This window comes from Trichechus manatus, unplaced genomic scaffold (assembly GCF_000243295.1).
Source record: "Trichechus manatus latirostris isolate Lorelei unplaced genomic scaffold, TriManLat1.0 scaffold00169, whole genome shotgun sequence".
In the NCBI taxonomy this organism is placed as follows: Eukaryota; Metazoa; Chordata; class Mammalia; order Sirenia; family Trichechidae; genus Trichechus; species Trichechus manatus.
Window position 1 is genome coordinate 1,487,402 of NW_004444105.1, and position 27,837 is coordinate 1,515,238.

General features: G+C 36.8%; 1 protein-coding gene across 1 annotated transcript in view; it reads left to right on the forward strand.

Moving 5' to 3' along the window:
* The window catches only part of SNTG1 (syntrophin gamma 1), a 664,017-nt gene that overhangs the window by 209,185 nt on the left and 426,995 nt on the right, over positions 1-27,837 (forward strand). Inside the window, exons 7-8 of the mRNA XM_004386583.2 lie at positions 4,488-4,590; positions 19,194-19,276. Coding sequence (XP_004386640.1) covers positions 4,488-4,590; positions 19,194-19,276 — 186 coding nt within the window. The remainder of the gene's footprint in view (positions 1-4,487; positions 4,591-19,193; positions 19,277-27,837) is intronic.

Sequence of the window (27,837 nt, forward strand, 5' to 3'; positions counted from 1 at the left end):
TTTCATTCTTTTTCAAATTTGTTTTTAGCAATCTATTTCCTTTGCCTCGGTATGTACATTTTAGAGTAATTTTATCTGTAGCTATAAAAATTGCTGGGATTTTCATAGGAATTGTGTTAAACCTATATGTCAATTTAGAGAAAATTGATGTCTTTATAATGTTAAGTCTTATTATTTATGAACACAGGATGTCTCTCCATTTACTTAGGTCTTACCTAATATTTTAAATTAGTGTTTTATAGTTTTTAGCATATAGTTTGGAACAGGAAAATTGATTTAAATTATTCTAAAGGGTGTTTTCTTTTTAATTTTGTTGTGAAAATTGCTAGTATATGTAAATATAATTGACTTTTGTTTGTTGATCCTGTATCCTGTGACCTTGCTGAACTAATATATTAGGTCTAGTAGGTTTTGGGGGTTTTTTGTATGTTTTTATTGTTTTTGGTAGAGTTCTTGGAATTTTTACCAAAAATATTAATTTGAAAATAGCGGCAGTTTTATTTATTTTCCAATCTGAATGCTTTCTTTTTTGCCTCACTGCACTGTCTAGAACTTCCAGTATTATGTTGAGTAGCAGTGGAGAGAGTAAACAGTCTTCCCTGGTTTCTGATCATAAGGAGAAAGCATCTTGTATTTTGTAAATAAGTATGAACTTAGCTGTAGGATTTTTTGTAAATGTTCTTTATTAAATTAAGGGAATTTATCTCTATTCCTATTTATCTGAGAGTTGTTATCATGAATGGATGTTGAATATAGTCAAATGCATTTTCTGCATCAATTGATATAATCATGTGATTTTTTGTTTTTTGCCTATTAATATGATGTATTTTGCTGTATGATTTTCAAATGATGAACAAGCCTTAATCCCTGGAATAAATCCCACATGTACTGGTGTATAAATATTTTATGCATTGCTAAAATCTCTTCGTTAATAGTTTGTTAAGAATGTTTGCGTCTACTTTCATGAGGGAGATAGCTCCTTAGATTTTTGTTTCCTTTTGTTTTGTTTTTTGTATTGTCTTTCTTGTTTTGGTATCAGATTTATACAGGCTTCAAGCAATGTGTTAGAAAATGTTTCTACTTCTTCAGTTTTGAGAAAGAATGCATAAAATTGTTAATTTTTCTGTAAATGTTAGGGATAATTCTCCAATGAAACAACTTGGGCATGGATATTCTTTTTCTGGAAGATGTTTAATCGAAAATGCAATTCCTTTACAGTCTTATAAGACTACTCAGATTATCTAATTCTTCCTGGGTGAATTGTAGTAGTTTTTGGCTTTTGAGGAATTGTTTGATTTCTTCTCATTTGTTGCATTTATGGGTGTAAAGTTATTTGTAATAATCCCCTTATTATCCTATCAATGACTAAAGTTTCTCTAGTGAAAGCTCCTTTTTCATTCTTAATCTTGATAATTTGTGTGTATTTTAATCATTTTCACTTTACTAGATACCTGTAAATTTTTTAATCTTTTCAAAGACTAGCTCTTTTGCATAGATTTTCTTTACTGTTTTTCTATTTTTAAAATCATTGAAATTCACTCTTCGTTATTTCCTTACATTTGCTTGTTGTAGGTTAATTTTCCTGTATTTGAGGTGGAAACTTAGAATATTGATTTGAGACTTTTCCTCTGTTCCAATATATGCATTTAGTTTTATAAATTTCCATCTTATGACGGTCTTACCTGCATCCACAAATTTTGATTGTTGAAATTTCCTTTATATTCAGTTTTTGTGTGTGTATGTTTAGTAGACAAATTTTTAGAGCACTTTGAGCTTGACAGAAAAATTGTGCATAAAAAGCAGTTTCCATATACCTCCCTCTCCCTTTCACACTACTTCTATTATTAACATTTTATTCCTGTGGTACATTTGTTGCAATTGATGAACCAACATCAACACATTATTATTAACTAAGGTCCATAGGTCACATTAGGATTCACAATTTGTGTTGTGCAGTCCTATGAATTTGACAAATCCACCATTATAATATCATCACTGGCCTGGTTTTATTCTCTTGTGTCTCCATTGCATTATGTAAGCAATCCAGCAAGTTTTTTTTTTTTTTTTTTTGGATATTTTATTTTTCAGGTTTATAATTTCCATTTGGTTCTTTTTTAATAACTTGCTGTTTTTTGGCTGAGATTTTTCAAGTTTTCATTTGTTTCAAGAGAATTTGTAATTGCTGTTGAAACATTTTTATTATGGTTGCTTTAAAACCCTTATTAGATAATTACATCATGTGATTAATCTCATTCTTAACATTGATTATTTTTCTCATTCAAATTGTGATTTTCCTGAACTATAGTATGACATAATTCTTTAAAAATTTTATTGTGGTCGTTTTGATTATTATGTTAGAAGACTATGGGTCTTTTTTTTTTTGCTTTTATGTAACTATTTTATTTTATTTTTTATTGTACTTCAGGTGAAGGCTTACAGAACAAATAGTTTCTCATGAAACAGAAATACATATGTTGTTTTATGACATTGGTTAACAACCCCACAACATATCAACCCTCTAACTTCTCAAACTCTTTTTTTTTTTTTTGGTGAAAATACACATAGCCAAAGATACACCATTTCAAAAATGTCTGCATGCACAGTTCAGTGACATTGACTACTCTCTTCCAATTGTGCTGTTATTCTCACTTAAGATGAAGGTTTACAGAACAAAATAGCTTCTCATTTAACAGTTACTACAAATGTTGCCCTATGACAATGGTTAACAATCTCACAACACATCAACAATATCCTTACTCAACCTTCGGTTCCCTATCACGAGCTTCCTTGTCCCCTTCTGCCTTCTGGCCCTTGTCACTGAACTGCACAGCGTTAGTCTCATTTGGTTTTACGGGGCTGTCCACACCCAGGCTGAACAGTGAACCTTGGAGGTAACTTCACCACTGAGCTAAAAGGGTGTCTGGGGACCATACTGTCGGGGTTTCTCCAGTCACCTTTAGGCCAGTAAATCTGGTCTTTTTTTTTGTGAGTTAGAATTATGCTCTACATCCTTCTCCATCTCTGTCCAGAACCCTCTGTTGTGATCCTGGTGAGAGCAGTCAGTGGTGGTAGCCGGGCACCATCTAACTGTACTGGACTCAGTCCGGTGGAGGCCTTGGTAGCTGTGGACAATTATTCCTATCACAAAGACTCGTCTAGCTTTTTGGGTTGTGGTTCCATTCAGAATCTAATTTTTAAGCCTCCGTGGTGGTATTTTGGTCTGTTTGGTATTACATGTGCCACCTGGGTCTCACTTTTGCCTGCTCGTGTGACTCGATAGCGCATAAGGAGCTTCCTCAGGCCAGGCTTCTTGGAACCCCTAAGTGCAGGAAGGGGTCTTTTGTCTAGTGGAGACTAAACACTTCTTGCGTGGTGCTGGTTATGGAGGAAGACCCCTGCCTATGGAAGACAGGGAATGCCTCCTGGGAGACTGTCCTTTGGGCAGGATTGCCATCATTGGGGGTGTTTCTCTGTAAAGTAGTGTCCCTGGGTGGGGGAGACAGTCTCAAGCCCATGGAGTCTAAGAGAAACCTCAACACTCTTTGTGATGGGAACCCCTACTGGGGCCCCTGGCTACAAAGTCTGATTTGATCAGGAAGGGGATTCTCACGACTAGTGAGAAAGAGAGGGTTTCCAGCCTAGGTGCTTGCTGAGACATGACGCCCCTTGCTGGTGTCCCCAGCCCCACTAATATCTTTGGTGGGGTAGAGAAGTCTCAGGCCTTGAGGAAAGGAGAGGTCTCTTCAGACACTTACTGTCCTCAGGTTTCTGATCTGTCCGCTCTGCTGGTTCTGGTTCTATCAGATTTATTTGGTGGTGGTAAGACTACTTTTGATCCAGAGCCAGAATCAGCTCACCTGGGCTGTCTTCCGTTGTTATGTTGGGGATCAGAAAAAGCAAGACTGGATTGTCTCCCTCTGTTGACTAGGAGGATATAAGATGCCTCATCAGTCTGCTGTTCTCCAGTCCTGGGATCCATAACAATTTCAGAGGTCTCCTTTGATTATCTTCTGCAGTTTTCCCCCAGGCTTATGGTTGTTCTTATTGGAGTAGAGCAGTGAGAAATGAGTCTATTCCACCTTGTCGAGACCAAAATTCATTCTACCTTGTTTTGATAGCCAATTCTTTGATCCTTGAGGTTGAACATTTCTCTATATGTTTGACACCAAATTATATTTTCATATTTATACTTGCTGCTTCACGAATTATTCTTAATTCTCCCATTAATCTGTATGAAAGCTTACATTTATAAACATATTTTTCCAGTTATTATTGCTGCATATAACTCCCCAGGTTGTTGTACTTCTTTTATGTTGATGGCTATAATCCTGTACAGTGAGATAATTTATTCCATCTATCTTTCAAAAAATGTTCCCGACTACTAGGTGAAAAAGGTGACTAATGATTTCATGTTTCTGTAATCATATATAAAAGTTTGCAAACATTCAGATAGTGATAACATTTTTATTTTATTTTATTTTACTTAGGTTCAGGTTCTTCGGAATGCTGGAGAAGAAGTGACTTTAACAGTATCATTTTTAAAAAGAGCACCTGCTTTCCTCAAACTCCTGTTGAATGAAGACTGTGCATGTAAGCATTTATGAAGAGTGAATAGAATGCTCACGTCATCATTTTCCCTTTCTAACCATTATTTATAGAAAGTAATTAGCAATTTCTTTTTAAAGTTGGGTTTTCTGCCTAAATATAAACATTTTTATATCACAAACTGTCCTATTAGCCCCATAGGAAAAAGGGAGGAGATGCTATGCAGAAGTTATTCACCACACTTGGAGTTGTTTTCCAATGTTATGATTGGAGAAGCATATTTATTTAAAACCTGAGTAACATATCAAATATACATACTTTCCGTATTTATTAAATTTCACTCATAATATTTGGTGAATATATATTCTCTAACCAGAAAATTGCATACTCTTATTTGAGTACTGGATTACTTTTTAAAAACTTACATTTATGTTGCCTCAATATGAACAACAACAAAAAAAACCATTGTCATCCAGTCAATTTCAACTCATAGCGACTCTATAGGACAGAGTAGAACTGCCCCATAAGTCTTACAAGGAGAATAGGAAGAGAGAATTAAACCCTTGCCTACATGGTTATGTAATAATTTACATAATACTTACTTAAAATTTTCAGTATCAGTTTTCTTTCATTGTTCTTTTTCTGAAAATAAATGTAATCAATAACCTTGCAAAAACAAATCAAAGGACACGTTTTTGAACAGAGGCATAATTTAAATGCAATGAAATGCAAAGACGTTGTGTGTACAGTGGAATCAGTTTTGACAAATGCATACGCTTACTTAACCAACACTCCTACAAATCACAAAATAGATCCTCTGTGCCTCTTCTCATTAAATCGCATCCCAGAAACAACTATTCATTTAATATCATTAATCATAGACTGTTTTTGCCTTTTCTAGGACTTCATATAATTGAATCATACTGTATTTTTTTTTCTCGCCTATTTCCTTCTGCACAATGTCTTTTAGATTCACCCATTATATATATTTCAGTAGTTTGTTCATTCATATTGCAGTGGAGTATTTCATTGTATGATAAAGTGTGTTAATCCATTCACCTGTTGTTAGACACCACGGCTGTTTCCAGTATTTTGCTATTATGAAGAAAGCTGTTATGACCATTCTTATCAACACTTTTTGCAGATTTATATTTTTACATCAGTACAAGAACAGGAAAGATCTATGATTAACATACTAATAAATTACCAAACACATTTCCAAAGTGGCTACATTTTAAATCACCTCCTGCTATCCACTCCAGCAATGTATGAGAGTCTGGTTGCTCCACATTATTTCCAATGTTTGATGATCGACCAGTTCTTTTTAGTCAATCTGTTGAATATTATGGTAATTTTGAGTTTCCCTGATTAATAATGCTGATAAGCTCTTTTACATTTGCTTATTGGCCACTTGTTTTATCTTCTTTTATAATGTGTTTGCTCAAATCTTTTGGGACTGTTTTCTATTGGTTAGTCTTTTTCACTCTTAAATTGTACAGGTTTTCAAAAAAATCTTATGTGTATAGACATTTTACTAGATATATGTATTGCAAATGTATTCTCCCATCCTGTGAATACTTTTTTTAAGCCTAAGGGTGCCTATTTGTGAGCCATAAAAAAAATTAAAATGTTGCAGTTGAGTCAATTCTGACTCATAGCGACCCTATAAGACAGAGTAGAACTGCCCCATAAGATTTCCAAGGAGCAGCTGGTGGATTGGAACTGCCAACCTTTGCTTAGCAGTGGAGCTCTTAACCACTGCACCAACAGGGCTCCTATTTGTCAGCAGGAGTTTTTAATTCTAATAAAGTCCAATTTGCTAATTTTTGTGGGTATTATTGTTGTATATGGTTTTTGTTTTTCTATATTCTCTCTAAGAAACATTTGACTACCCCCAAGGTCATAGAGAAAGCCCCCATGTTTCTTCTGGAAGCTTTTATAGCTTTGGCTTTTACGATTAGTCCTATAATACTTCTAATATTAATTCCATGCATGTCTTTGTGTGTGTTAGGAATCAAGATAAAGGATGGATAGACATACATATATATCCAGCTATTACAGAATCATCTTTTGTATGTTTTCCATTTGCTAATACAGTGAAACCTGTCAGAGCCTGAGCTTGATGGGATTTCCTTGTTTTTCTAGGTCTTGCACATTGTCTGCCTTTGGCAGGGTGCAGTCTTACCACTTTTCTATCACTTGTTTTTGTGGAAAATGCTTGAGTTTTCCTTCTCTGGCACATTTCCACCTTACACAGATTCTGGCTTTCACAGGTTTACTGAATCATTTTAAGAAATATTTTTCTCTGTGTTCATGAAGGACACTCATCTGTACTTTTTTTATTGTTTTTGAAAATATACACATCAACACAAATATCAATTCAATAATTTTTACATGTACAATACAGTGACCTTGATTACACTCTTCAAATTGTGCAGCCTTTCTCATCCTCCTTTTCTGATTTGTTCCTCCCTTATTGACATAAACTCACTTCCCCTCATCTTCCTATCTAACCTTTCCAGGTGCTGTTATCAACTGATCCCATGTAGTAAGTTCTTAAAAAAGCACAATGCTCACTACAGACGTTCTTTACTGCTTAAGCTAGACTGTTGTTTGGTTTAAAGAAGGCTTCAGGTGGTATTTTTGGTTTATGGTTTCTTGGTTAAAAATTATCTAAAAGTAGTTTTTTTGGGCTTTCATCCAACCTCAATGGCTCCAGAAGATCTGAATTTCATGAGAATTGAAATTTTGTTCTGCATTTTTTGCCCTTTGAATCAGGACTCTTCTTGATAATCTTTGCTCAAAACATTAAGTAATGGTAGCCAGACAGCATTCAGTTCTTCTAGTCTCATGGCAAAGGAGGCAGTTGTTCATAGAGGCAATCAACCATGCATTCCATTCCCTACTCCTATGCCTGACTCTTCTTCTTCCTCTGTTGCTCCAGGTGAATAGAGACAAATTTTTGTACCCTGGATGGCTGCTTGCAAGATTTTAAGACCCCTAGCACTACACAACAAACTGGGAGGTAGAACAGAAATGTTAAAAACAATATCAGACCGATTACTTGGAATGTTCCATGAGACCCTGAATCTAAACCCCAAACCAATTAAAAAAATCTATTCAGCAGCTACTCTTTTTTTGTTGTTTTATATATATATATATATAACAACAACAAAAGAGTTGTATATATATGTGTGTGTGTGTGATAAACTGTGATATACATGGATATATGTACTTATGTATATCGTATATATAACATGCTGCATTTATATATATATATATATCATACTGCATTTGCCAGTTTAACTTATTACAGTTGTACACTTTAGTGACATTAATTATACAAATCAGTTATGCATCCATTTTCCTTAATCAGTTCAATTTTTCCATCACCATAAACAGAAACTCAGTGTTCCCTAGGCAATAACCCTCCCTTTCTGCCTCCCTTTCACCCCTGGTGAGCACTAATAAACATTGATCTCTATACATTTGCCTTTTCTTGTCTTTTCTTGTAAGTGAGCTCATACACTATTTATCCATTTTGATTGACTTATTTCACTCAGTATAAAGTCAAGCCCCATCCATACTATGGCATGTATCAGGACTTCATTTCTCGTAGGTACCGCATTTTTTTATTTATCCATTCACCCATTGATACGCATTTAGGTTGTTCCCATTCTTTGGCTATTGTGAATAGTGTCGTAATGAACATTAGTGTACATATGTCTGTTTGCATTGCTGCTTTCAAGTCCCTTAGGTATATTTCTAGCAGTTGATTTGCCGGGTTAAACGGTAGTTCTGGAAACCCTGGTGGCATAGTGGTCAAGTACTACAGCTGCTAACCAAGAGGTCAGCAGTTTGAATCTGCCAGGCACTCCTTGGAAACTATGGGGCAGTTCTACTCTGTCCTATAGGGTCGTTATGAGTCAGAAACAACTCGATGGCAACGGTTATGGTAGTTCTATTTTTAGTTTTTTGAGAAACTGTCACACTGTTTTCCACAAAGGCTTTATCATTTTGCAATCCCACCAGCAACAGATAAGGGTTACAACATTCCCACATACTCACCAAGATTTGATATTTTTCTTTTTTTTTTTTTTATATCTTGGCCTAGTTGGAGTGAAATTATATGCTATTGGTTTTGACTTGCATCTTTTTTTTATTGTTGTAATTTAAATGAAGTTTACATTTCAAGTAAGTCTCCCATATGAAATTTTATACATACATTGTTATGTGACCCTAATTGATCACCTCATTCTGTGACAGCACACTCCTCCTTTCCGCCCCTGATTCCCCATGTCTGTTCAACCAGCTCCTAAACCTCTCTGCCTTCCCATCTCACCTTTGGACAGAAGCTGCGCCTTTGTTCTCTTGTATCTACTTGACTAAGAGGCATACGCTTCACGAGAATCACTTTATGTCCCAAACTCCAGTCCAATCCCTGTCAGAAGAGTTGGCCTCAGAAATTGTTTTAGTTTTGGGCTGATAGAGAATCCAGGGGTCATGCTTTCCAGGGTACCTCCAGTCTCACACCATTAAGTCTGGTCTTCTTACTAGAATTTGAGTTCTGCACCCCATCTTCCTGCTGCTCCATCAGGGACTCTCTGTTGTATTCCCTGTCAGGGCAGTCATTGGTGGTAGCCGGGCACCATCTAGTTCTTCTGGTCTCAGGCTGATGAAGTCTCTGTTTTATGTGGCCCTGTCTGTCTCTTCGGCTGATACATTCTTTGTGTCTTCGGTGTTCTTCATTCTCCTTTACTCCAGGTGGTTGGGACCAATTGATGCATTTAGATGGCCACTTGCAAGCTTTTAAGACCTCAGATGCCACTCACCAAAGTAGCCTGCAGAACATTTTCTTAATAAGCTTTGTTATGCCAACTGACATAGATGTCCCCTGAAAGCATGGTCCCCAGACCCCTACTCCTGCTACTCGTCTCTCAAAGTATTTCTTTTTTATTTATTTATTTTCTTTTTTTATATATTTTATTGTACTTCAGGTGAAGACTTACAGAACAAATAGTTTCTCATGAAACAGTAGTACATATGTTGTTTTATGACATTGGTTAATAACCCCACAACATATTAACCCTCTAACTTCTCAACCTTTTTTTTTTTTGGGTGAAAATACACATAACCAAAGATACACCGTTTCAAAAATTTCTACATAGACAGTTCAGTGACATTGACTACGCTCTTCCAATTGTGCTGTTATTCTCACTTAAGATGAAGGCTTACAGAACAAAATAGTTTCTCATTTAACAGTTACTACAAATGTTGCCCTATGACAATGGTTAACAATCTCACAACACATCAACAATATCCTTACTCAACCTTGGGTTCCCTATCACCAGCTTCCTTGTCCCCTTCTGCCTTCTGGCCCTTGTCACTGGACTCCTGTACCTCGTTAGTCTCATTTGGCTTTACGGGGCTGTCCTCTCCCAGGCTGAACAGTGAACCTTGGAGGTAACTTCACCACTGAGCTAAAAGGGTGTCTGGGAGCCATACTCTCGGGGTTTCTCCAGTCTCCTTTACGCCAGTAAATCTGGTCTTTTTTTTTGTGAGTTAGAATTATGCTCTATATCCTTCTCCATCTCTGTCCAGAGCCCTCTGTTGTGATCCTGGTCAGAGCAGTCAGTGGTGGTAGCTGGGCACCATCTAGCTGTACTGGATTCAGTCCAGTGGAGGCCTTGGTAGCTGTGGACAATTAGTCCTTCGGACTAATCTTTTCCTTGTATGATGTTCTCTTCATTCTTCCTTGCTCCCGAAGGGATGAGACCAGCGAAGTATCTTAGATGGCCACTAACAGGTTTTTAAGACCCCAGACACTACTCACCAAGGTAGAATGTAGAGCATTGTCTTTATAAGCTGTGTCATGCCAATTGAGCTAGATGTTCCCCGTGTCTCTCAAAGTATTTCATTGTATTCAGGAAACTTCTTAGCTTTGGTTTAGTCCAGTTGTGCTGAATTCCCCGGTAGTTTGTCCTGTTCTTCCCTTTGCCTAAGATGATTCTTATCTACCATCTAGTTAGTAAATAACACTCACCCTCCCTCCCCACCCCTGTAACCATCAAAGAATGTTTTCTTCTGTGTTTAAACCTTTTCTTGAGGTCTTATAATGGCGGACTTATACAGTATTTGTCCTTCTGTGACTGATTAAATTCACTCAGCATAAAAAGTTCCAGCTTCCCCCATGATATACAATGTTTCACCACTTCATCATTGTTCTTTATGGTTGCCTGGTACTCCATTGTGCAGATATACCATAATTTGTTTATCCATCCGTTGATAGGCACCTAGGTTGTTTCCATCTTTTTGCTATTGTGAACATTGCTGCAAGGAACATAGGTATACATGTATCTATTCGTGTGACGGCTCTTATTTCTCTAGGATATATTCCAAGGAGCGGGATAGCTGGATCTTATGGTACTTCTATTTCTAGCTTTTTAAGCAAGCGCCAAATCTATTTCCAAAGTGGTTGTACCATTTTACATTCCCAACAACAGTGCATAAGTATTCCAGTCTCTCCACAGCCTCTCAAGCATTTATTATTTTGTGTTTTTTGGATTAAGGCTAGCCTTGTTGGGGTGAGAAGATATTATAGTTTTGATCTGCATTTCTCTAATGGCTAATGATCGTGAACATTTCTTCATGTGTCTGTTAGCCACCAGAATACCTTCTTTGGTGAAGTGCCTGTTTATATTCTTTGCCCATTTTTTAATTGAGTAATTTGTCTTTTTGTTGTTGAGGTTTTGCAATATCTTGTAGATTTTAGAGATTAGATGCCAATCAGATTTGTTGCTGACAAAATTTTTTCCCAATCTGTAGGTTGTCTTTTTACTTTTTGGGTGAAGTTTTTTGATGAGCATAAGTGTTTGATTTTTAGGCACTCTCATTTATTTAGTATCTCTTCTGGTGCTTCTGCATTGTTACTTATGGTTCCCATTATGCTTATGCCATGCATTAGGCTCCTAGCATTGACCCTATTTTTTCTTCTATGATCTTTATCATTTTCGATTTTATATTTAAGTCTTCAATCCAATTTGTGTTGATTTTTGTGCATGGTGTGAGGAATGGGTCTTATTTCAGTTTTTTGCATATAGATATCCATTTATGCCAGCACCATTTGTTAGACTGTCTTTTCTCCAACTAATGGACTTTGAGCCTTTGTCAAATATTAGCTGCTCATAGGTGGATGAGCTTATATCTGGATTCTCAACTCTGTTCCATTGGTCTACATATCTGTTGTACCAGTACAAGGCTATTTTGACTACCGTGGCGGTATAATAGGTTCTAAAATCAGGTAGTGTGAGGCCTCCCACTTTGTTCTTCTTCTTGAATAATAGTTTATTTATTCAGGGCCTCTTCCCATTCCATATGAACTTGGTGATTTTTTTCTCCATCTCATTAAAAAATGCCGGTGGAATTTAGATCAGGATTGTATTGTATCTGTAGATTGCTTTGGGTAGAATTGATATTTTCACTATGTTGAGTCTACCTATCCATGAGCAAGGTATATTTTTCCACTTATGCAGGTCTCTTTCACTTTCTTGCAGTAGTGTCTTGTAGTTTTCTCTGTAAAGATCTTTTATGTCTCTGGTTAGATTTATTCCTAAGTATTTTATCTTCTTGGGGGCTATTGTAAATGGTATTGATTTGGTAATTTCCTCTTCAAGGTTATCTTTGTTTGTGCAAAGGAATCCAACTGATTTTTGTATGTTTATCTTGTATCCTGAAACTTTACTGAAATTTTCTTAATAGACGTTTTCCAGTAGTTTTCTTGTGGATTCTTCGGGGTTTTCTGTGTATAAGATCATATCATCTGTAAATAGAGATACTGTGACTTTTTCCCTACCAATTTGGATGCCCTTTAGTTCTTTTTTTAGCCTAATTTCTGTGGCTAGCACTTCCAGCACAATGTTGAATAAGAGTGGTGATAGAGGGCATCCTTGTCTGGTTCCCGTTTTCAAGGGGAATGCTTTCAAAGTCTCTCCATTTAGGATGATGTTGGCTGTTGGCTCTGTATAAATGTCCTTAATTATATTGAATAATTTCTCTTCTATTCCTATTGTGTTGAGAGTTTTTATCATGAATGGGTGTTGGACTTTGTCGAATGCCTTTTCTGCATTGATTGATAACATCATGTGGTTCTTGTTTTTTTTTTTATGTGATGGTTTACATTGATTGTTTTTCTAATGTTGAACCATCCCTGCATAGCTGGTATAAACCCACTTGGTCATAGTGAATTATTTTTTTGATATGTTGCTGAATTCTGTTGACTAGAATTTTGTTGAGAATTTTTGCGTCAATGTTCATGAGGGATATTGGTCTGTAATTTTCTTTTATTGTCGTGTCTTTACCTGTTTTTGGTATCAGGGTTATGCTGGATTCATAGAATGAGTTTAGGGGTATTTCATCATTTTCTATGCTGTGAAATACCTTTAATAGAAGTGGTGCTATCTCTTCTCTGAAAGTTTGTTAGAATTCTCCAGTGAAGCCATCTGGGATAGGGTTTTTCTTTGTTGGGAGTTTTTTAATAACCTTTTCACTCTCTTCTTTTTTTATGGGTTTATTTATTTGTTCTACGTTTGTTTGTGTTAATTTAGATAGGTAGTGGGTTTCTAGAAATTTGTCCATTTCCTCTAGGTTTTCAAATTTTCAGAGTACAATTTTTCATGGTAATCTGTTATGATTCTTTTAATTTAAGTTGGGTCTGTTGTGATATCACCCATCTCATTTCTTATACGGGTTATCTGTTTCCTCTCTTGTTTTTCTTTTGCCAGTTTGGCCAATGGTTTATCAATTTTTGTGATCTTTTCAAAGAACCAGTTTTTGGAGTTGTTAACTCTTTCAATTGTTTTTCTAATCTCTATTTTATTTAAATCTGCTCTAATTCTTTTTATTTCCTTCCTTCTGGCTCCTGTGGGCTTCTTTTGCTGCTCTCTTTCTACTTGTTCCAGTTTTAGGGTAAACGTTTTGATTTTGGCCCTTACTTCTTTTTGGATGTGTGCATTTATTGCTGTAAACTGACCTCTGAGCACTGCTTTTGCTGTGTCCCAAAGGTTCTGGTAGGATATGTTTTCTTTCTTGTTTGATTCTATGAATTTCTTTATTCCCACCTTAATTTCTTCTATAATCTAGTAGTTTTTGAGCAAGGTGTTGTTCAGTTTTCATGTGTTCGATTTCTTTTCCTTGCTTTTTCTTTTGTTCATTTCCACTTTTATGGCTTTATGGTCAGAAAAGATGCTTTTTCAGTGTTTTGGATTTTGTTACAGCTTGCTTTATGGCCTAATATGAGGTCTATTTTGGAAAATGTTCCATATGCATTGGAAAAGAAAGTATACTTGGCTGCTGTTGGGTGCAGTGTTTGGTATATATCTATGAGATCAAGTTGGTTGATTGTAGCATTTAGCTCTTCCATGTCTTTGTGGAACTTCTCTCTGGATGTTCTGCAGCATTTTGAAGTCTCCTACTACTGTTGTGGAGCTGTCTATCTCTCTTTTCAGTGCCATTAGTTTTATATATTTTGGAGCCCTGTCCTTGGGTGTGTAAATATTTATTATAGTTATGTCTTTCTGGTGTATTGACCCTTAGTCATTATATAGTGCTGTTCCTTTGTGGTGGATTTTACTTTAAAGTCTATTTTGTCAGAGATTAATATTGCCACTCCTGCTCTGTTTTGAGTGTTGTTTGCTTACTATATTTTTTCCATCCTGTGAGTTTTAGCCTGTTTGTGTTTTTAAGTCTAAGGTGCATCTGTTGTAGGCACCATATACATGGATCGTGCTTTTTTATCTAATTTGCCACTCTCTGTCTCTTTATTGGTGCATTAAGTCCGTTTACATTCAGGGTAATTATTGATAGGTCTGTGTTTAGTACTGTCATCCTGATGTCTCTTTTTGTGTGTTGTTCACAGTTTCTTTGTTCCCCTTAATTTTCTGTGCTAAGTCATTTTTCTTTATGTGTTTTTTATTCACGTTTTTCCTTTTTGTAGATTTTGTGTTTGCTGGGTCTTTACATTTTTATACTTTTTTATTTTGGTTTGTAGGATTATTAGATTCCTTTGTGGTTACCTTAATATTTACCCCTATTTTTCTAAGTTTATACCAGTCTTTTATTTCTTTGTATCACCTTGACTTCCCCTCCATATGAACAATCTAAGTCTGCATTTTTTAAGTCCCTCTTTTTTGTTTTAATGTTGTCCTTTTTTTAATATTGATATCTCTGTTTCCCTATTTTGAAGATTTTAGCTTTGATGTATTTTTGATTTCCCTATCTGAGTCAATATCTTGTTGCTCTGTCCTGTATTCTAGTCTTGCATTGTTATCTGATGTTATTGATTATCTAACCAGAGGACTCCCTTTAGTATATCTTGTAATTTGGGTTTGGTTTTTGCAAATTCCCTGAACTTCTGTTTATCTGGAAATGCCCTAATTTCGCCATCATATTTGAGAGACAGTTTTGCTGGATATATAATTCTTGGCTGGCAGTTGTTTTCCTTCAAGGCTTTATATATGTCATCTTATTGCCTGCTTACCTGCATAGTTTCTGCTGAGTATGTCTTCTAGTTAGCTTATTCTGTCTTCTGTCACTCAAATCTACTGCTGAATTCCTCCCTTGCATTTTCCAATTCAGTTATTTTATTTGTCACTTTTAGTATTTCTCTTTGGTTCTTTTTAGCATTTTCTGTCATCTGTTGAGTTTCTCATTTTGTTTCTTGATCTTATTAGTTTGTTTTCTGTGCAGTCTTTGCTTTCTTTGAATATTTTTAACATTGTTGACTGGGAGTCTGCCATTTTTCCGCTAAGCTGGCCTCTATAGGACTAATTTCCATTTCTTCATGGTTTTCTTTTAATTGGGCCATTTCTTTTTTTTTTTTTTTTTTTTTTTGGACCTGAGACGTTTCATATTATATTTTGGTAATTCTGGGATTCACAATCTTCTCTTTCCAAGATATATTTAGAGAGTTTTTTTTTTTCCTTTCCCCTTATTTACTCCCTGTATCCAAAAAATCCACTAGAGGGCAGTCTTGTCCTTAAGTTTTCCAACACTGACTCAACTGTTCTTGAGACTTGTGCTCCGCTCCCCTCTTCTGTGGCAAGGCACCAGAACTTTCTTTTTTTGTATTTCATGGGCTCTGCTTGAGATTCCCTGCTTGGATGGGTGTAGGGCAGGAGGGGACTTTCTTAAGCATTGGAGAGGAAGATTTTCCTGCCTTGTAAGATTAGGGGGGAGAAACTGTTTTCTCCCGGTGGTTCCATTTTATTTGTTGACTTCAGAAAACTATTTGGATTCGAAGTATTGGACTGTTAGTGAAATTTTAAGTCCTTCACTGTTCTCCTTATCATAAAGAGCCAGCTATCTGTTTGAATTCTGTGGAATGGCTTAACCTGAGTCTCACTATGTTTGTGACTCACAGCTGAGATGGGAACAGGGCAAGAAAGAGTCTCTAAAACACTGGAGATAAAGATTTTCCTGCCTTGTAGTATTTGAGGGGGCTATCTTCCTCCTGTAGATCTGTTTTTCCTGGCTGCCCTTAGAGAGACATTTGGTCTTTGAGGTATCAGAATATCAGTTAAATCAATTTCCTTCACAGTTTTCTTATCCCTAAGGAGCCAGTCTCGTTTCTGTGTTTCTCTGAGTGGCTCCACCACCTCTCACTGCATTTCTGCATCCTGGCTTGGATGGGGGAGGAGCAGGAGGGACTCTGTAAGTGCTGAAGAGAGAGATTTTCCTGCCTTGTAGAATTTTGGAGGGGGCTATTTTCTCCCTGTTGATCCATTTTCTTCAGTGCCATCAGTAAGATATTAAGACTTTGAGGTATCAGATTGTCCACAAAATTAAGTTCTTCTTAACCTGAGGTTACCAGCTCACTACCTGTGTTTCTTAACCTGGCTCAGCCTACCACTCACTGTGCTAATGTTCCCTGCTTAGATGGGGGCAGGACAGGAGGAACTCTCATAACCCATGAGAATAACTTGTAACTTTGCTTCTCCTTCTGCCTTCAGCCAGTGACCTTATTTCTTGGAGTTGTCAGAGCCTCGAGTCCATTGGTTGCACTACTTTTATTTTTTGTTATTTTGCTTCTTTTTTTCAAGTTTTTTGAGGAAATGGAGATGTTGACTACCTAGGTTGCCATCTTGGGGGAAGAGCCAAGGTTGTACTTTTCTTTTCTTGTAATGTTCTCGTCGGTTTTGTTTATCAGGATTATTATGTCTAAATATAATGAGCTGTGAAGTGGTATCTCCTTCTCTATTTCTATAAATCATTTGTTTGGCATTGTCTTTATCCCTTTCTTAAATGATTGAAGAAATCCACAGGCAAGCAATTTGAACCTAGAATTGTAATTACGGATAGCTTTTTTGGGGGGGAGGGGTGTAGGAATTTAATCTCTTAATGAAAATAGGTATTTTTGGATATCCTATTATTTCTTATGTCAATTTTGGTATTTTTTTCAAAGTATTTATCCATTTTAACTAAATTGTCAATTTATTTGCATAAAGTTGTTCATCACAACTTTTTATTACTCTTTTAAATATCTGTTGGCTTTGTAATAATGTCACTCCTTCATTTCTAATATTGGTGCTTTGTATTCTCTAACAGTTTTTCTATATCTTTCGTGCTATGTGCTTAACTATTTTATTAATCTTTCCAAAAACTCCACTTAGTTTTAATTTTTTTCTATTATTTCCTACTTTTTGATTTTCATTTTTATGTTTAATATTTTCTGCCTTCTTTTTACTTTGGTTTAATTCACGCTTCCATTTCTAAGATGAAAGCATTGATCTCAGAGTTTACATCTATTTTTTTCTGTAGTACACATTTAAATATTCAAATTTTATTCAAAAGGATGCACTTCACAGAATTTTCTGTATTGTGTTTTCATTATCATTCAGTTCAGAATGGATATACTTTTTAATTTAATATGCATAAACATTAAAATATTCTCTTATAATAAAGAAATGCAGATAAACTTTACGGAAAAAAATAGCCAAAACATATTGTGAAATTCTTTAAGTTTAAAGAGTGGAAAAACTGTATCCAACCTACTATAACAAAAAAGTTGATGGCCCCTTTTTAGCACCAGAAAAACTATAGGATATTGGAGTCATGAAAAAGGAGAACGCAGTCATTTATTTTCTGAGTACATTGGTTAATATGCTAGGAGTGTTATGTATGACCTGTGATGTCTGAAATTAAGTATGACATGTCAAATAAAAATTCAAATTCAATTATATTAATACCTCACATTTATCAACATCATTGAAACTATTTGTTTTTGGTTTTAAAATTGAATTAATTTTCTTTTAATAAATAATTAATAAGAAATTTAAAAGATGTATTCTAATCCTGACTCTAAGACCTAGTAAGTTTTGCTATTTTGGAAAATAAAATGTCTTTGAGACTGGCATTACTTATCCTTAAATCATAAATATTAACAGGTTTTTCATGAGGGCTTAATCTGACATTTTGCTGTTCCTATTGTGCAATGTTAGATATCTTCCATGATATTCCCAATTATAGTGCCTACTAAGAACTCTTATAAAGACAGAACACATGCAAATTTTTTACTCATCATGGAAAATTATGGTTCCTAAACATAGGATTTGCTGGTAGGTTGAAAGATGACATTAAATGAAACTTTGCAGACAAGCTAACGCCTGCATTATTATAAGTATGGTTTAGAAGCCCCTGGGTGGTACAAGTAGTTTGCAAATGGCTGCTGATCTAAAAGTTGGAAGTTCAAACCAAACTTGTGGCTCTGTGGTAGAAAGACCTGGTGATCTACTTCCGTAATGATTACAGCCAAGAAAACCCTATGGAGCTCAGTTCTACTCTGTAACACATAGGGTCAGTATAAGTCAGAATTGACTTTACAGCAACAGGTTTGGTTATTTTTCATTTTAGAAGTGTAATCCACTTTGAATAATGAAACGACGTAGTGCTTTTAATAAGGTTATATGTTTTCGTTAAAAAAAATAAAATAAAACCTTTTAGCTCAGTAATGCAGTCACTCCTGAGGTTCACCCTTCAGCCAGAGATTAGACAGCCTCATAAAACAAAATGAGACTAACGGGGTGCAACAGACCAGGGACAAGGACTAGAAGGCAGGAGGGGACAGGAAAGCTGGTAGTAAGGAAGCCAGGGTCGAGAAGGGAGAGTGTTGATGTGTCTTGGGGTTGTTAACCAATGTCATAAAACAGTATATGTACTAATTGTTTAATGAGAAACTATTTGTTCTGTAAACCTTCATCTAAAGTACAATAAAAAAAATTAAAAAAAAAATAGCCTGTTACCATCAAGTCAATTCCGACTCATAGTGACTCTATCAGACAAAGTAGAACTGCCCCATACAGTTTCAAAGGGGCGCCTGGAGGATTCAAACAGCCGACCTTTTGGTTAGCAGCTGTAGCATTTAACCACTATGCCACCAGGGTTTCCATGTTTTCCTGAGTAAAGCCTAAATGTTTTTGAAATAAAACGAAAACAAATATTTATGGGTCTCTTGATGTCAATAAAATAATAAGTTTTATTTTAATACCTGATTTATTTGATATCACTAAATATATTTTAAATACAATGTGAAATGTATCAGTTTAGGATGGAATAGCATTTTAACTACTGGGATTTTGTGATTTTGTTTTTTGTAGGTGCTCCTAGTGACCAGAGCAGTGGCACCTCCTCTCCTCTTTGTGACAGTGGCTTACATCTCAACTACCATCCCAACAATACAGTAAGATGACTGAGGCATAATTCAGATTAATAAAGAGATAAAACAAAGAATATCAGAGAATAATATATATATTTATTGTTGGCAAAAATTGCTATAACTCTAGTTCATCTAATAGACTTGAAATCTTTGGTTGCTTCATCTTTTAAGTATTATGACGAGCAAGAAAAGAAAAAACTAAGTAGGTCAGTTGTTTCTATATGTCATTTTCCTCCTCTAGATCTGTATTAAGCAGTTTGTAGACTATAAAGACTCTAACTTTGGGTGGCCACACATCACATAATCATTTTATAACATTCAATATTATTTATAATTTTGTGCTCTAAATTATAGTAAAAGTAGTGTGGCCAGTTTCCCACTAAAAGCCCTTGACCCACAGAGGGTCATTTGGCGCCCATCAGTACCCTTCTGAATCCCACAGTCGCGATCTAACCTTTCACCTCCTATTGCAGTAATTGTTTTGCTTACCTTCTTCCCTCCCAATCTAGATGCCCTTCTTCCTTTGGAGCCTCTAATCCCCTTCAAAGGGGCTGATGCACCCACCCCAGCTTCTGTGAGCTCCACTGCTCCAGCTTACTGCCCACTCTTCTCTGAGGAGCTTGGCCTGGCAGTTCAGGCTTCCTGCCCTTCCTCGGCCAGGGCATGGCTGCATGGCCTCCTACTGATATAGGTACAGAGACAGACCCATTGCCTAAAAGGGGGACAACTGTAAGGGCCAAGTCCCCTCAGTGGGTGTGACTGGGGTCTTCCTGCAGAGGAATCCACATCTCTAGCCTGCTTATTCCCTGCCTCATCCTGCTTCTCTCCTCCCTAAGAGTTTCTCCTGAGAACTCTCCTTCCCTAATCACTCACCTAGGTACCCCCATCTCAGCTCCTGTCCTAAGTTAGGTAGGAGAGCTACTTCACTTCAGAGTAGGAAAGGGCTGCTTTGTAATGTTGTCATGCTAATGTTCACCACAAATCCTGACCCCTCTATCATACTGAAAATTAGTGGAGTCACAGTGGGAGGTCAGAGGGTAAGGAAACAAGGAATGTATTCTTGTTTTTTTTTTTTTTTTTAATTTATTCTATCAGCACACACACAAAAACCATGGAATTAATTTTATGAATTGTGCCTCTATGGGGTTGACTGATATAATGCTGTCCTTTAAAAAGCTTCAGTCAAAACAAGAAAATTACTCAGGAATTCCATAAAATGACTCCCCCAAATATATCTAAACCAAAACCATTGCTGTCAAGTCAATCTTGACTAGCTATATAAAATTAGAGACTTCCGGGCAACGTGGCACTATAGGCAGAAGCACCACACTGTCCCTCCACAGCAAAGATGAAAAAAACTAAGCCAAACAGAGAAAACGGGAATCTTGAAACCCTAAGCAGCGAATGAAGAGATAAAGAAGTCAGCGAAGCACCGAATGAAATAAGAAACTGACCGAGAACAGAGAGCAAGGAGAGATACATGTACAGGTCCCTTATCAGCTAACACAGCACGGATCAGACATCTTGGACCCCTATCAGAGATCGGTGAACAAGAAGTATGAGAAAGCAGCTTCACGGAGCTTCCTGTAGGAGACAGAATAACCGGTAATGAGCAATAGCTGCTTTCCCACCCCCCACCCTTCTTCACCCCCACTTGGCCTTCTCTGCTTCCTACGGCCACTGTCTCTTGGCTAGGAAGAACCAGCTTCACCCCGGTGTCACTTGGATTCCACCCGCCCACACTGGCTGGCTCCCTAAGTGCCATTTATTGGCTGCTAGTGTTGTTTTTTTTTTTCTGTTGCTTTAGATTTCTTCCTTACCTCTCACCACCTCCCCCTCCTTTCTCTCAAATACCTGGCTCAGTGCGCCATCTTTGCTTCTTCCTGAAAGTCTGTGAAACGCCACTCAAATGTGAGACTACTTCCCGACCCGTGCTGCCACTCTGGTGGGATCCCAGGGCTTTTTTGTTTGTTTGTTTGCCTTGAATTGTTTGTTTGTTTTCTGTTTTTCTTAAATTGGGAGCCTGTTCTAGCCAGGCAGTACTATGCGCTTGGGACCTACCCCCTCAGTTTGCGCAGATGTGCACAGGGATCCCTGAGGACATTTTTTCTTGTTTTTTTTTTTTGGGGGGGGGGGTCTTGTTCTTTTTTTGTTTGTTTTGTTTTCTTTTCCCTTTTTTCTTCATTACTCAGTTTCTTGTCTCTCTATACTTTCCTTCTCTTCCTGTCCCCTGAGTACCTGGTGCTGAGTGACACCTCTACCCTTTCTAGCCAGGCTGTACAACATAGCCTGAGAGGAACTTTCCCAGACTTCATAGCTGCACCAGTGGGATCCTGGGATCTTTGTTTTTCTTTTTTCTTTCAAGTTTTTGTATATTCACTTTTTTCTTATCTTTTCTTTTTTTCTTCTTCTCCTTTTTGTTTTTCTCCATTTCATAGTCTCTCATTTCTCCACTCCAATGGCAAGCTCCCCTAGCACTCTTTTTTATTTGTTTGTATGTTTTGGCTCCTGTTCCTCTCTCCTCTTTCCCATACCCATCTTAGCTCCATACATCACAATCTTCCCCCTCCATCCTGCCTACTGCACCATGTGATGAACATCACACCAACAAGCAGCCTGGGCACACCCTACTGGAATCTGCCCTGTACTGATTACCGGCCCAACCTGGTGGCCATAGTAAATGCCACAAACAACCCATCACAGCAACTCATCTTCAGCTAGACCTGCCCTGCTGTATCATATCTGAGCAACTGACACTGCCAATTGGAGAAGGAGGCAAAAAGTATCATGCCCACAGAGGAGCAAACAGCAACAAACACTCAGCCCACCTGTTCAGACATAGACAAATAAAACAAAAAAAGCAGGATGAAACAAATAAATCTACAATCAATAAATGAGAAAAATAACTACTGAATGTCCCGAAGATGCAGACAATATGAAAATATTTACAAAAACAGGACAGGATCGTTCCAGTAGGGGTCCAAAATAAAACACCAGATGACTTTCCAGTAGAAGAAAAGGGACTAGAACTATCTGATAAGGAATTCAAATCTCTCATATTCAGAGCTATCCAAGAGTTGAAGCAAAAAGCAGACAAAAATGAGGAAAAAATTGACAAATTCATGGAAAAGGCAGACAAATTCATGGAAAATACAGACCAAAAAATTGGAAGAATTCAGGAAAATAATGCAGGAACAAAATATCAAAAATAAATTCACAACTAGAAATCATACAAAAAGAACAATTAGAAATCCAAAAGATAAACAACAAAATTTCAGAAATGGACAGTACCATAGAAGGGCTGAGGAGCAGATTTAAAATGGTGGAGGACAGGATCAAAGGAATGGAAGACAAACACTTGGATACAACTCTGCTTGGGGAAAACTCAGAAAAAAGAGTGAAGAAAAATGAAGAGACCCTGAGAATTATGTGGGAGACAATCAAAAGCAAAAATTTGTGAGTGATCAGAGTTCCAGAACAGGGGGAGAAAACAGAAAACACAGAGAGGATCATTGAAGAACTGCTGACAGAAAACTTCCCCAATAATGAGAAAGATGAAAAGCTGGCCATCCAAGAGGATCAACAAACCCCATATAGGATAGACCTCAAAAGAAAATCACCAAGGCATATCATAAGCACACTCACCAAAACCAAAGATAAACAATGAATCCTGAGATCAGCTTGTGAAAAACAAGAAGTCACATTCAGAGGAGAAACAATAAGACTAAGCTCAGATTATTTGGCAGAAACCATGCAGACAAGAAGGCAATGGGATGACATACATAAAACCTTGAAAGACAAAAATTGCCAGCCAAGAATAACATATCCTGCAAAACTCTTGTTCAAATATGATGGTGAAATTAGGACATTTCCATATAAACAAAAATTAAGGGAATATGTAAAAATCACGTCAAATTTACAAGAATTATTAGAGGGAGTCCTTCTGTTAGAGAAGAAACAACATCAGCTCACAGGCTAAATCTAGGATGCATGATCGTACCAGCCAGATACCAGTGTAGGAAATGAACTCTCAAGGACTATCCAAAACCAAAAGAAATACTACAGGGAATAAGAGCAGTTAAACTGTGAATGACAACAACATCAGAACAGTAACAGAGGGAATAAGCAGTGTACGTATAGAACCTTCTAATCAAGAGGAAGGCACGGCGATACCAAGTAATGATAGACTGCTTCAAACTTAGAAATATAAGGGTAAATTTCACAGTAACCACAAATTTAACAAACCTACTCATCAAAATAAAGAGGAAAAACATAAAGTCTCGGTACAAACAAAATCTACAAAAACAAAAGAAATGGAAAAAAAAATCCACAAACAAAAAGAATTCAGCAGAAGAGAGTAAGAAGAACAAAGAAAACTTCATCTCATAACATGGATGAAACTGGAAGACATTATGCTGAGTGAAATAAGTCAATCACAAGAGGACAAATATTGTATGAGACCTCTATGGTAAAAACTCATGAAAAAATTTACACACAAACAGTAACAATCTTTGTTGGTTATGAGGGATGGGAGTGGTGCGAGGGAATACTAAATAGACAATAGATCAGTGGTAAATTTGGTGAAGGGTAAGCCAGTACACAGTACAAGGGAATCCAGCACAACTTGCACAAAGAAAGGTCATGGAAGCTCCATAGTCACATCCAAACTCCCTGAGGGACTGAATTCTTGGGCGAAGGGCTGTGGAGACCATGGTCTCAGGGAACATCTAGCTCAATTGGCGTAACACAGTTTATAAAGACAATGGTCTACATTCTATTCTACCTTGGTGAATAGTGCCTGGCATCTTAAAAGCCTGTGAACAGCCATCTAAGATACTCTACTCATCTAACCCCTTCAGGAGCAAAGAAGAATGAAGAGAACAAGATATAAGGAAAAGATTAGTCTAAAGGACTAATGGACCACAGCTACCAAGGCCTCCACCAGCCCGAGTCCAGTACAGCTAGATTGTGCCTGGCTACCACCACTGACTGCTCTGAGCAGGACCATAACAAAGGGTTTTGGACAGAGCTGGAGAAGGATGTAGAACAAAATTCTAACACACAAAAAAAGACCAGATTTACTGGCCTGACAGAGACTGGAGAAACTCCACGAGTGTGGCCCCTGGACACCCTTTTAACTCAAAGGTGAAGTCACTCCCGAGGTTCACCATTCAGCCGGGGATTGGATAGCCCCATAAAACATAATGGAACTAGTGAGGCACAGCAGTCCAGGGACAAGGACTAGAAGGCAGAAGGGGACAGGAAAACTGGTGACAGGGAACCCGAGGTTGATTAAGGATAATGTTGACATTTAGTGGGGTTTTAACCATTGTCATAAGGCAACATGTGTACTGTTTAATGAGAAACTATTTTGTTCTGTAAACCTTCATCTAAAGTATAAAAAAAAATTATCTATGTGAGATCAAATTGACAACAGCAAATCAGAAGGTTTGATGGGAAGCCTAGGGGACAGTGAGTTGAAGACAATGGTGATGGAATAATTTGTAAAAGGATAGTGAGAATAACAGCACAACTGGAAGAACATAATCAATATTACTGAATTGTATATGTAGAAATTTTTGAAATGGTGTATCTTTGGCTTCGTATATTTTCACCAAAAAAAAAAAAAGTTCCTCCTAGGTCGAGAAGGGAGAGTGTTGACATGTTGTCAGGTTGTGTACTGACTGTTTAATAAGAAAGTATTTGTTCTTTTAAACCTTCACCTAACGTACAATAAAAAAAAATTGTCCTAAATTTTTCTTGCTAGAGTTATGTCTTTCTATTCTCAAGAGAAACATTTTATTCCCACTTTTGACATTAATATCAAACATTCTTTTGATGTGCGTGAACATATTTCAGTGTAAGAAAAGTAAAGATATTTATCATATTTTAGAGAATAAGAATAAGAGTATATGCAAATTCAAATGCAGTATATTCAAAATAAAAAATTCTCAATGCATTTTAATTAAATGAATATTTACTGAGAACTTACTCTCTGGAAAATATTATTTTAAGTATTTGAGGGAGGGGGAAATATGGTTTCTGAATCAAGCTGTTTAAAATCCAGATCTATAGGCCAGGGCTTTGAACTGGTTTGTTCTGTTCAAACCGCTGCTGAGAAATTGAATTTCTAAGAAGTTCCCAGGTGATGCTAATGCTGCTAGTTAGGGATCAGTTCTGAGACCCACTAGTAGAACAGTGGTTCTCAAAATTTATTGTACATAAGAATTACCTGAGGACCTTGTTAAAATGTAGATTCAGATTCAGTATATCTGTGGTGGAAATGCAAATTCTCAGCAGGTGTTTGAACAGGAATGAATGTATTTAAGCCCTGCTGTAGACAAATGAATAAAATTAACTCTAATGTAAGGCAGAAGAAGAAAAGGGGAAATCAGTGTTTTAACAGCAGAGATAAGGACGACCAAGGACTTTGAAGATGTGATTTAACTGAATTCAGTTAAACTATGGAGTCAAGTATGTGCTTTGTTGCTTGTGTGATATAATTGTAGGTACTTCGCAGTCAGTGCTATCATGCCCTTCTCTCCCAACTTTTGAATAGGCTTCAGTACAGGAGTAAAGAGTAGAGGGCATCTCTAAAATTAGGAAGGACAGAGACAAGCTTTCCTGTGACACATCACCAAATAAGAGTGGACAGTGGGCACTGGTAAGGAAGGATGCATCCTGATACACCTTACACATGGTATGTTTGTATATTGCAGAGCCTGCTTTCTCCTTGACAGAATCATCTATTCTTCCTATGTGCCTAACTTCTTAATTCTATCTTGGACCTAGACCTAGGTAACTCCATTTTTAATTCCTATGCCAAAATTAGGAGCCCCGGTGGTGCAGTGGTTAAAGTGCTCGGCTGCTAACCAAAACGTCTGCAGTTGGAACCCACCAGCCTCTGTACAGGACAAAGATGTGGCAGTCTACTTCCGTAAAGATTTACAGCCTTGGAAATCCTATGGGGCAGTTGTACTCTCTCCTGTCTCTATGAGTCAGAATCAACTTCACAGCTTAGTTTTTATTCATGCCTAAATTATTCTCTGAAGCAAACTATGAGTAAGCTAGCACTATGCTAGTATTCTGAAATTCTAAATATATGTTTTAGGGCAGCATTTTCAGGATAAGGGAGAATAAAGTCTTACACAATATATACATCCCTCACTATCCTAAACAAAAATATAACCTAGTTCTTGTAAGAACTGTTATAAACTGCCCCAAGCACAATGAAATGAAACGCTTCCCGGACCTACACCATCCCCATGGTTATTTACAGATCGGATATTTGTGATCCATAGGATTTTCACTGGCTGATTTTTGAAAGTAGATAACCAGACCTTTCTTCCTAGTCTGCATTAGTCTGGAAGCTCTGCTGAAATCTGTTCAGCATTAAAACAACATGAAAACCCCCACTAACAGACAGGTGCTGTTTGCACAGACACAGGAATTGAAAATGGGTCTCCCACATGGAAGGTGAGAATTCTACCACTGAACCGCCACAGTCCCCTTCTAAAGGGCTAGAGTTTACCAATTTTAGAGTATAAAAGATTCACCTGGTTTGCTACCCAAAGCACAAATGTCTGAGTCCCAGCCCAGGCCCCTCAATCTCTTTTCCTGGAGATGTACAAAGGTAACCTGCATTGTGCTCACCAGGTGACTCTAACTCACATAATCAGCAAATCAGACTTTGAAAAACATTTTTCTTAACAATACCCCCCAATGAATACTTTCTTTCCAAATGCTTAACAAAATTTAGATCAAGATTTTGCCCTATATGCAATACTCTACTGGTAAGATAATTATTCTTGAGGCCATTGTGTGGCAATGTAACTTGAAAAGTGTTAAGTTTTTGGAAAAAGAGACAATTTAAAATCAACACGCATATAAATGTGGCTTTTTATATTCAAACTATTAATATCATAGGAAACAACATTGAGGAATTAAGCTTTTGAAAAATAGGTATGGTTCTCAAAACCATAAAAATCATTGTGTTCACAATTTTATATACATTTTAAAATAACTAAGACTATTGTTACTGTTTAAAAAGAAGAAAGAAAATGTATATTCTATTTCCATAATAAAAATAAATAGGAAAAATAATCATCAAGGGACACTCGGTATTACACTTTAAATAGCAGGTCTGTCAAATGAAATACATTGACCTTGATTAGTACAATAGCTTAAGGGGACTTATTTCACATTTCTTATGAGGAGGAAACATAAAAGAAAGTGGCATGTTTACAACTTTGATATATAAATCAAGTCAAGGTGCTACATCGAAGACATATCAAAGACCATATGTACTTTCACATCTGAAAATCTGGCATGAATAAAATATGATTTGTAAAACATATCACACTCATCTATTGTTGATTTCTATTTTCAGTTGATATAATTTATTAGCTGCCCTCCTTTCATTGTATGTTTTTTATGTTCTTTTACATTTTCTATCTCATTTACTCATAAAAAAAGTGAGAGTAGTTGTTATTTCCTTTTTTGAAAAATTTAATAATCTGTCAAAAGCTACATAGAAAAGACTTCTGGGAAACATGACTCTCTAGTCAGAAGAACAACGTTGTCTC